At 39.2% G+C, this 11,425-nt stretch overlaps 1 protein-coding gene across 3 annotated transcripts in view; it reads left to right on the top strand.

Annotated features, from left to right (window-relative positions):
* Nucleotides 1-862: 862 nt before the first annotated feature.
* The window catches only part of SHPRH (SNF2 histone linker PHD RING helicase), an 82,233-nt gene continuing 71,670 nt past the window's right edge, over nt 863-11,425 (top strand). For 2 of the 3 annotated variants that reach the window (XR_003793695.1, XM_029223742.1), the window contains exons 1-2: nt 863-1,048; nt 9,617-10,280. Coding sequence is in view for 2 of the 3 variants with exons in the window: in XM_029223742.1 (XP_029079575.1) it covers nt 9,645-10,280 (636 nt within the window). In the remaining variant the exon portion in view is untranslated. Of the gene's footprint in view, nt 1,049-1,120; nt 1,258-9,616; nt 10,281-11,425 lie in introns of those variants that run through there. The other variant, XM_029223744.1, reaches the window with a different exon arrangement.

Genomic DNA, 11,425 nt, shown 5'->3' with positions numbered 1-11,425 from the left:
GACTTGGATAAGGTCACTGATTTCCACTGAATTCTATGTGGTTTCATTTATGCAAATGGCTTCTCTTAGGCTTTTAGAGGTCTAAAGAATATGGCCCACTCTGGACTCTCTCCGCAGCTAACGGATTCTCCCACAGGCAAGAACTTACTTTTGTCCTTCTGTGATCACACAGGCCAAGACACCACTCCGCAGTATAATGCTGAGTCCTTATTAGGTACTCAATCACTGAGTGCCCCATGTTCCTGAGGGTTATTTTGCTCTTGCCCTGAAGCCTCTCAGTTATGCCAGTTATCTAGGCATAAGCCTACGTCCAAGAAAAGCGGCTACCGCTCAGTGAAGAGAAGGAAAAGGACTAAGATATTGGAAGGCCAGCTTCAGCACAATACGTGTAGTTTTTTCCTCATCTTAAAATATTTACTCACATCTCCCTGGAAAGTCTTTTAAAATCACTTTTCTGAGGGAGATAAGCTTCATCCGTAACTAATTAGTGGCTGCTTTCTGGAAACAATTTAAAAGGTGCATTTGCAGAATTCTCTTCTTTTTATTAAAGCCACAACTCTTACATCTAGCACTCGCTTCAAACTGGTCTCACTCCCTTCCGCTGGGAGCCTCGCCCCTTCAGCCGGGAGCCCCGCTCACTTCTAAATCCGCTTAGAGCCCCGCCTCCTCCTTAGAGGTTCCAGCCAATCCTGTATTCTCCAATGTCTTGGTGTCGAGATATCGCGAGACTTCGACCGTGTCTTTCGAGAGTCTCTAACCATGTGGACTTGCGCAGAAGACACTCATGAAGCCACTGCCGGACAAAGGGGGCGGGGCGCTCCTACGTGCGCGTTCACCTTGACCCCTCGCTCCAGCGCGCGCCCAGCACCTAGGAGCTGTGGTTTCTGGGCCCCCCAAGGAACCGCAACACACGCCAGCCTAAATCGCGCGTGGCTACCTCAGGTGGATGTTCGCTGGGTGGCGAATGCGTGCCCGGGACCTGCGGGGGCATTAGAGGGCCCTGAGCCTTGGTGCAGAGAGGCTCTAGGGGCTTGGAGAACGAGTCTAGGTAGGCGCTTGGGTGATGGAGGGTCAGGGGTCAGAGGTCGGGGACGGAAGGCGTCTCTGCACAGAGACGGAGGTCCCAGGGAGGGAGGACTCTGTTGTTCTGGAGTCCGGGAAACTAAAAGGCTGAGGGAGACGCAGCGCGAGTCCCCCCGACCCTTCCCCATCCCAGACGTGTGGGCCCGTGCACCGCCGCGGCTCCCCCGGGACGAGGTGGGGTCATGGGAAAGGAGGCTGTGCTTCTCCCCGGGGGCTGGGGCCTGGGGCCTGCAGTGTCTTGTTCGAGCGCCCCGAGGGCTGTGATCGCGCTCCTCCGCCTCGCGGCAGCTTGTTTGCCCGGCCTGCTGGGAGCGGTCGGCGCTGACAGCCCTCCTCAGACTCCTCGAACCGCTTTTGAGTCTTTTGGAAGAAAACTGAGTGGGTATCACTGTTCGCCGCAGATATGCCCCTGGAGACTTGGAACTGGGCAGTTGCCTAGCTTCTTGGTGGGCGGGGTTGTAATGTAGTACAGGGGAGGCCGAGGCCAAGTTAGTCTGAAAGTTCTCAGTTGCCTCTGGAGTCATATTAATTACGTTCGCATTCTAAACCACCAGTGCACATTGTACAGTTTGACTCCTTGGTAGTTACTAGTTTCCAGAACCAAGATGTGTTTTCTCATGACTGACGGTCACTGTCAGATAAGCAGTATTATTAAATAATGACCATTAAGCTTGTGTCTTTTTTCTAAGTGACTTGTCATTAGCCATGAGGTAAAAATCCTAGATGTTTGGTGTTTTCCTACTTGTGTTTAAATTAACTTGTGGCTTTAACGGAACAAAAAAATAATAATTTTAAAGTCATTAAAGCCATTTTTTACTATTCGGTTGGTGATAGCAAGAATGATGAAACTCCCATGAATTGAAATAATCCATAATATCTGTACTGTCACCGAAAAGACTAGTTGACTTATGATCAGTAATCATGCTGGAAGCAGTGTGGTAGTGAACAGTTGTGGGATAAGTGTACCTGTACTGCTAAAGCTGGCACTTCCTGGAGTTTACAAGGTCCACTTGGCCAATAAGCTGGCAGTTGAGAATAAAATAGTTTAGTTTTGAAGGATGCTATATATATGTATATATATAATCTTCTTGTCCAGCCTGAAGAACTGTACTTACAGGATTATTAAAACAAATCTTTTATTAAGAGTTCAGGCTAGAAAGATTTGGGGGAAACAATCTGCTGGTGAAAAATCTTATGAGGGCATTTTCTAAGTATCTGTGACTAACCTATGTTCTAGAGTTCAGCAGATGAAAATACTCTCAGCCTACTGGGATTATCACTACAGAAGAAGATTGTGGTAATGCTAGGTCACTGAGAACTTCTCAGTTATCAGTAGTGGTTGGGCTTCACTTGCATAAGGCTTACCTTGGACAGCAATATCTCAAATGTATATACTCTTTGTTCCCCTAATAGCCTAAACCCAGGCCTACCATGGATTCGTGGTAATTCAGGATTGGTATGTGTCTTTTAATGAAGAGCTAATAATTTGGAGAGGAAAGAACCAGAATAAGTTTAATTGATATCCATTTGTTGTATTGTCTTAGTAACTTAACATTTTATGTTTACTCTTCTAGCCATCTATCTTTGTTTTCTGTTAAAGATACAGGTCAGTCAGTTTTCTCTGTCTCATTCTGGGCCAGAAGTAGTAAAGAGTAGTTTCACACTACCTATAGTCTTTTAGAATATGGTTAAGAGAGATTTTTCCAGAAAGAAATATGAGTAAAGTACTGTACTAGGTCCTTAAAAAGAGAGAGGGTATTGAGAAAATTAGAGATCTTTGGTTCACGCTACTTTGTATGTCATTTCCATCCTGACACTGACCTGGCATTGGGAGTACAATGCTGAATAGGACACTGTTCCTGCCCAGCTTTCAAGTAGTTCAAAGTCAAACAGTTAAGAGCACTGTAGCAGTTGGGATCAAGGAGGAGAGGCCCTTAACTCAGCATACCTGGTCATGGAAGGTTTTGTGGGGAGATTAGGACAGCGATAGGCAGAAAAGCATCAAAGGGCATTTCAAGCAAAAGGCTTTTTACATCTAAATGAGGGACAATAAAAATGTGGTCCATATAGAAAACTGCATATAATCATGTTATACCCAAACATTGATATTTAAGGGGGAGGAAGAAGAAGCAGAATCATCAAAGATGAGATTCATCTGGTATGAGGAAAACAAGGAGAAGGATTTAGAATTGGAATATGATTAGAGATACCTGGAATTTTACCAGTACTTGACTTATTAGCTACCAGCTAACATTATGGTTATAAGTAGCTTTGATCAAACATTATCTTCTTTGGTTAAAGAGTTATCCCTAGATAGAGATCTGCTAGAAAAAGAGTCAACCAAAACAGGATGGTGGGGTGGAGGGAAGGCAGATCATGAATGTTTGCTCAGTAGAGAACTGAACAAAATGAGAGCCTTGCTAGAAATCCTGGTCTTTATTTTTCTTCAACTTATCATTGTAATTGACAAATACTTCTGTAATATTAGAAGAATCAGACTGGAAGCAAACATCTGAAAGAATGTGCAGATTATAGTGGTATATATCACTTAAAAGATACTGGATGAGCCTAACCAGAGAAAAGAACAGAGAGATGAAGGAATGTGTTCTGATTCAATAATATCTCTATTACAAGACTGTTGTAAGAGAAAGGGCACATATTAACCTCTCTTCGCAATTGATTGGCTCAAAATGGTCATGGATTACTAGAGATGCAGCACCAGTTGAGCAGACATTTCCCATCTATACTATACTTTGGAAAGAAAAGTGGATTTTAGTAGGCAGCTGGCTAACAATAACGAGGTTTCTCAAACTTGGCTGCGTGCTGGAATCACCTAGGGAGCCTAAAAAATAATGGAGGTAGTGCCTGGGCCCTGCCCCAGAGATTATAATTTAATTGGCTGGGGTAGTACCAGGCATCAGGATTTTTTAAATTTCCTCCAGGTGATTCTAATGTAAGTCAAATTTGAAACACACTGATCTATAGTCTCCCATCCTGCCACTTTAAAGTTTGGTTATTGTAAAATATAGTTTATAGTGTTCTCGGGGTGATGATAATAGCAACTACCACTTACTGAATATGTGCTAAATTTCTGTTGCTGTGCTCTTGTACATACACAAAGAGGCTAGATAATTTGTACGTGCCAAGGCTAGAATTAGAATCTATTGAAAGGACTTCAAAGCCCACATTCTCTCCTGCTAGTGGCATCCTTATTGGACTGCACAAACAACTTCCTTGAGACTACGGAGGAAACCACTCTTCTTTTAAGTCACAAGGCCAATGTGTTCCTAAGTGAGAGAAAGGTTCTGTCAACAAGGAAATGAGGTAGATCTTAGGTAGATAAGTAATATTATATGTTTCTTTTATGGTTATTGTTCTATTCAGATCTTCTATTTATTGGACCAGTTTTATTCATTACATTTTGTTAGTAAATTACACATTTTATCTAGATTTTTCAAGTTTATTAGAATAAAGCTATGCTTAATATTCTCTCACAGTTTTTAAATCACTTCTGCACGTACTTTTTATCTTTGCTTTTTAAATTAGTTTTTTTTTAATTTATTTATTTATTTTTGGCTGCGTTGGGTCTTCCTTGCAGCGTGTGGGCTTTCTCTAGTTGCAGCGAGCGGGGCCTACTCTTCATTGCGGTGCGCGGGCTTCTCATTACGGTGGCTACTCTTGCTGCAGAGCACGGGCTCTAGGCGCGTGAGCTCTAAGCGCATAGTAGAGCCACAACTTCAGTAGTTGTGGCTCGCGGGCTCTAGAGTGCAGGCTCAGTAGTTGTGGCTCACGGGCTTAGTTGCTCTGAGGCATGTGGGATCTTCCCCGGCCAGGAATCGAACTCGTGTCCCCTGCATTGGCAGGTGGATTCTAAACCACTGCACCACCAGGGAAGTCCTGCTTTTTAAATTAGTTTTATTAAGGTAAATTACATGCAATAAAATTCAACAATTTTACACGTACAATTTGATGAATTTTGACAAATGTATACCATCGTGTGATCACCAATAGAACATTTCTGTTATCCCAAAGGTTTCCTTTCTGCTTCTTTGCTGCTAGTCACCTCTTACCACTTCCTGGCCCCTGATAACCACTAATCTGCTTTCTATCACTAGATTTTTACTTTTTCTAGAATTTCATATAAATGGAATCATACACTATGTAGTCTTTCACTTCTGGCTTCCTTCACTTAGTATAATGTGTTAAAAATTCATCCATGTTGTTATATGTATCAGTAGTTTATCATGAGTAAGTATTGCATTTGTTTATCCATTCTTCAGGTGATGGACATTTGGGTTGTTTCCAGTTGTAGGCTTTTATTAATAAAACTGCTATTAGCAAATTCAAGTTTAAGTCTTTTATGATTCTGTGTTTTTATTTCTCTTAGGTAAACGCCTATGAGTGGGATTAATAGACTGTGTAGAAAATATATATTCAGTTTTGTAAGAAATTGACAGACTTTTCCTGTTGGAATGCTGGAGAGTTCAGTTCTAGTTCTTCTACATCCTCAGTCTTTTAAATTTTAATCATTCTACTGGATATGTAGTTTCTCATTGTGGTTTATGGGTTGAATTTGAAATGCCTTAATAACTGATGATGGTGAAGATATTTTCATGTGCTTACAGTATTTGCAACGTATAGATCCTCTTTGGTGAAACGACTGTTCAAAATTTATGTCCATTTTTTAATAAGGTTGTTTTTCTTACTATTGATTTGCAAGTTGTTTATATATTCCACATAGAAATCTTTCATCAGGTATTTGTTTTACTAATATTGTTTCCCATCCGCAGCTTTCCCTGTCATTTTCATAACAATATCTTTTGAAGAGCCAAAGTATTTAATTTCATTAAAGCCTAATTTATCATTTTCTTATAGTCTCTGCTTCTTGTGTCCTATTTAAATTTTTTTTTTTTTTTTGGCCTAATCCACTGTCACTTAGATTTTGTCTTCAGTTTTCTTCCGGAAGCCTTACAGTTTTAGCTTTTATATATCAGTTTATGATCCATTTCAAGTTAGTTTTTATGTGTGTGGGGACGTAAAAATCAAGGTTCTTTTTTTTTTTGCATAGAGATATCTATTAAAAGGGATATTCTTTCCCCATTAATTGCCTTTGAATTTCTTTCAAAAATCAATTGACCATGCTATGTGGGTCTATTACAGGACACTTTATTTTGTTCCATTGGTCTATATGTCTATCTTTATATCATTACCACACTGTTTTGATTACTGTCAGTGTAAGTCCTGGAGTCATTGTTAAATCTTTAAACTTTACTCTTCTTTTTCAAAATTATTTTGACTCTTCTAGTTCTTGGGAATCAGCTTGTCAGTTTCTACAAAAAAAAAAAAAAAAAGGCCTGTTGGGATTTCGAATGGGATTACTTTGACTCTGTAGATCAATATTGAGGAATTGACATTTTGGCATCTTGAGTCTTTCAGTCCATAAACATAGTACATAGTATATATATATCTCTATGATTATACTACTAGGCTATTTCTCTCTTTTTATGTAGACTTGACAATTTTCAGAATGAAAAATTCTTAAAGTTATCTTTTAAAGAACTGTAAAAACAAGAGAAAAGACATATTTATGCACATATTTTTCATTCACAATGCTTTTTATCCCACTGTGTAGGTCCACATTTCCATCTAATATCATTTTCCTTTGTGAGGACTTCCTTTAACATTTCTTGTAAATGTGGGTCTGCAAGTGAATTCTCTTGGCTTTTGTCATTTTTTTCACCTTTATTTCTTTAAAGATACAGTCAGCCCTCCATGTCTGCAGATTCTGCATCCACAGATTCAGCCAACCGCGGATCGAAAATACCCAGTAATATAATTTGCTTTCCTAAAATTGCCAGTCAGTTTTTTTAATAGCCACCTTTTTGTGTTATGACTTGCTGATTCTGTTTCATGAAAACAATATGTTATCTCCCTGAGGATGTAATGATTTGACTGTTTTATAAAGTTCTTATTCAGATTGCTCCATCTGTTTGGGTGAAAGTTTCTTTGTTCATTTATACTCCTGTTGGAGATCCCTTCATGTTTGTTGATTGTGAACTCATCTTTGAGGTTCAGATTCCTCGCTTTACCTTTCATTGTCTCTGCTTGTACAGTTTGCTTAAGGGGAGGCTCAGAAGCAGATGTAAGACTTCTTTTCTGTTGTATTCAGTGAGGATGGGAGATTGGTGAGACCTCCATATAGGCAGAGTCCATTGTCATCTGCCTTTTTTTCTTTAGTCAGTGGCAAAGGACATCTTTCCAGTTTAGGCACCGCTCTCACCAGAAAATAGATACCCCCATCACAGCTACCTTGGCTTTGGGAGAAATAGGGCAGGTAAGGGCCTGTGGGTTTCCACTTTATTGTTCCACTATTATCTGTGCTGTAGCCCTGGACTCACTTTGGGTTCCACTACCAGGTCCCCCACCACTGAGCATGGCAGCCCGCTTGATGATGCTCCCATCTTTTGTGCTAATACATTCACGCTGTCACTCAGCTTTCCAGTCTGATTCCCTCTGTATCATTCTTTAGGAATACCTCAAAGTTTCTGGTCAGCTGAGATTTCCCCTTGTTTTGTATTACCTTAAACAGGGCTAGATTTGGAGCAGAGTAATTAAGGATGGCGAGTTAGTGGAGGTAGAGGGATGTAGACTGCTCTGTGTGCTCAGTTTGTCGTCAAGAAACCAAAACACAGCTTATCGTCTGTATTGAATTAAAGACCATGGTTTGATGTACACTTCTTTTATATCCTCTCCTCAAATACAGCACGGTGTTGAATACTTACTGGGGACTCGGCGAATACCTGACTGGATTTTATTTAAAAATGGAATTACTGAGAATATTTCTCTTTTTTGTTTTTCTATATATGTTATATATATATTTTTAACATCTTTATTGGAGTATAATTGCTTTACAGTTGTGTGTTAGTTTATGCTTTATAACAAAGTGAATCAGCTGTACATATACATATATCCCCATATGTCCTCCCTCTTGCATCTCCCTCCCATCCTCCCTATCCCACCCCTCTAGGTGGTCACAAAGCACTGAGCTGATCTCCCTGTGCTATGCGGCTGCTTCCCACTAGCTATCTGTTTTACATTTGGTAGTGTATATATGTCCATGACACTCTCACTTCTTCCCAGCTTATCCTTCCCCCTCCCCGTTTCCTCAAGTTCATTCTCTACATCTGCGTCTTTATTCCTGTCCTGCCCCTAGGTTCTTCAGAACCATTTTTTTTTTATTCCATATATATGTGTTAGCATACGGTATTTGTTTTTCTCTTTCTGACTTAACTTCACTCTGTATGACAGACTCTAGGTCCATCCATCTCACTACAAATAACTCAGTTTCTTTTTATGGCTGAGTAATATTCCATTGTATATATGTGCCACATCTTCATCCATGCATCTGTTGATGGACACTTAGATTGCTTCCATGTCCTGGCTATTGTAAATAGAGCTGCAGTGAACATTGTGGTACCTGACTCTTTTTGAATTATGGTTTGCTCAGGGTATATGCCCAGTAGTGGGATTGCTAGGTTGTATGGTACTTCTATTTTTAGTTTTATAAGGAACCTCCATACTGTTCTCCATAGTGGCTGTATCAATTTACATTCCCACTAACAGTGCAAGAGGGTTCCCTTTTCTGAGAATATTTCTTAAACTGCACTTGAAGACAAATTTTGTTTATACATCCTTTTTTTTTTTTTCCCCCAGCTACATGGTTGGAATTAATTGGAATAGGCACCAACCATCATTATGACTTTGTGATTTAACTTCTCTGAGTTGTTTTATGCTGTGTATAGGAATTGGCTATTATTTTGGGAAACGTAGTTTAGGGCCTACCTTATATAGGCTGCTTTTAGCCCAGTTTCCTCTCTTGAGTTGACAAAGCTTTCTTTTCTTTTTTTCCCTATATTTTTAAATTTTCTTCTATTATTGTCTCTGCCTTATTTCCCCTGTTTGCCATCACCACCTTATTTCTTGCCCAGATATCCCTCTTATTCTTTTTATATGCTGATTCACAAAAAGAAATACATTTCTATGTTTTCATCTTCCTCTTTTGAAAAAGAAGATATATTTTTAGGGATTTTTAAGTTATGTAAGAGTCAAGTGAAGTTTTGTTAACTCTTTGGGATTATAAAACAAAATTGAAATTCTGTGGTGATGATATGAATCTAAATGTTACTAAAAGTTTTCAAATAAGCATTTCCAGGATATCTGAGAGATTTACCTTACTATCATGCTGCTCATTAAATGTATTTTTAGAATTTATTTTAGTTTAAACAACAAATCTATATTAAATTTATCTGTAAAAGACCAATAAGACCATTAGAATTTATATGATACATGAGATTATAGTCAGTGTGTTCCAAAGCTGTATTTGACTTATTAAAAAAATTATCCATTAGTTTGTGTGTCTCTGAAGATTTCATGTTATGTGTGGGATTATTTTTCTCTGCTGAATTTCTCATCTGGGAGTATTTTAATACTAAAATCCTCTCTTGGAATGCCTACTGTTGTGTTTGTCTTCTAGACTTCATATTTACCAAGATAACTTGAAAATGAGCAGCCGACGGAAACGTGCTCCTCCAGTGAGGGTAGATGAGGAAAAGCAACAGCAGCTTCGTTGGAATATGCATGAGGACAGAAGGAATGAACCTCTCACCTCAACTGATGACGAGCAGTCCTGCCCAGGTTTGGACTCCTCTTCTGCTCACTGCATCATCCTAGATGATAGTCTAAAGGAGGAAGTGGCTCACAAAGATAAGAAGAGGTGTTCAGAAGTGGTGAGCGTCTCAAAATCAGTTGAAGAAGAGACTGGTGGCATTTTTTCCCCTTTGTCTCTAAAGCTGAATATTGTGATTTCTCCCTGTCACTTTGATAATTCTTGGAAAGCATTTCTAGGGGAATTAACTCTTCAGCTTCTTCCTGAACAGAGTTTAATTGAAAATTTTTCTGAAAGGACTTTTACACTGACGAGTTCAGAGTCGAGCTGTCAGTTTGTGATCTATGTTCATTCAGAATGCGAAGATATAGAGAAAAAAGAAAGAGGACTCAACGAGCCAATCAGTATTTGTGACAAAGGTATTCAAGTGGAATCATCCTTTAGTGGTGAAATGTTAGAAGATTTGGGGTGGCTGCAAAAGAAGAAAAGAATAAAACTTTACCAAAAACCAGAAGGAAATCGCATTATCAAGGTATGCAATTTCTGTAGTGTCTTTTAAGGTTCTTCTGCATCAGACAGCCCATTTTGAAATTAACTTAGAAGGAAGGTCTGGAAAGCCAGCAATAAGCCTCTCATTATTAAGTGTCAGAGTACATTTTATTTGGGACATTCAATAACTATAAAAAATGTATATTATAGCTAATCATTTTCAGGCTGTTCTTTTTTCAGGATCTTCCTGATTCGCCCTTTCCAGTTCTACTCTCAGTGACTTGTTTTGGTCCTCATTATCTCTTTCTCTTCCTGTAGCAATCCTTTAATTACTACCTTTTCAACTCCTTCATTACCTTTGTCTCTGGGCTGGTATGCTATGGATGCAAATGGAATTCTAGTCTATTTACTGCCTCTAGAATTAATGATAATCTGGCATATAAGTCTCTTCTTTGATAGGCCTTTGTCTCCTTCTCCAGCCTCAACTCTTAATCACTCTGCTTTTTAGTTTGTCCCAGAAAGTGCAAATTAATTTGTTTCCTGCAGATACCCTGCTGCCTTTTTGCATCTCTGCTTTTGCTCTCACACTTCCCTCTGCCTGGGTTGTGCCTTCCTCATCCCTCCAAACTCCTGGTCATCGCTTAATGTTCAGCTCAGAGTTTACTTCACCTAAGGAGATGCTTTCTTAAACTCCATGGATGGTGTTACATGCTCTTCCCCCATAATATCTAACACATATGCTTATTTTTGCCTTGGTCACTTGTAGTGTACTTACATTTTATATCGTTCCCCCTCACTAGACTATGAAGTTTTTTATCTTCACAGCCCAGTAAAATACCATGTACTAAACAGATTTTCAGTAAGTGAATGAATAAATTTACCATTCATTTCAGGCTCTGCTATTCACTAGCCAAGTAACTTTTTGTGAATCATTTAAAGGCCCTAATTTCAGCTTCTTTTTGTACGAAATGTAAATAGTACTCATTCTTTTTACCTCATACAGTTGTGTTGAGAATCAGGTGAGGTAATGTAAGTAAATGTACTTTGTCAACTATGAAGCAGGTTTATATGCCTTCATGCTAGAACTTGAAAAATTCTAAAATGTTAAATTCACCTCTGTTCAGTTGAAAGCTGTGTTATACATTTCTCACATTAAAAATCAATTATATTGATAGCCCCATTTATAGT

Source organism: Monodon monoceros, unplaced genomic scaffold, assembly GCF_005190385.1.
Source record: "Monodon monoceros isolate NGI ecotype Baffin Bay Population unplaced genomic scaffold, NGI_Narwhal_1 Super_Scaffold_15, whole genome shotgun sequence".
In the NCBI taxonomy this organism is placed as follows: domain Eukaryota; kingdom Metazoa; phylum Chordata; class Mammalia; order Artiodactyla; family Monodontidae; genus Monodon; species Monodon monoceros.
The sequence above is the reverse complement of the archived record's forward strand: the minus strand, read 5'-3'. Positions and strand labels throughout refer to the sequence as shown.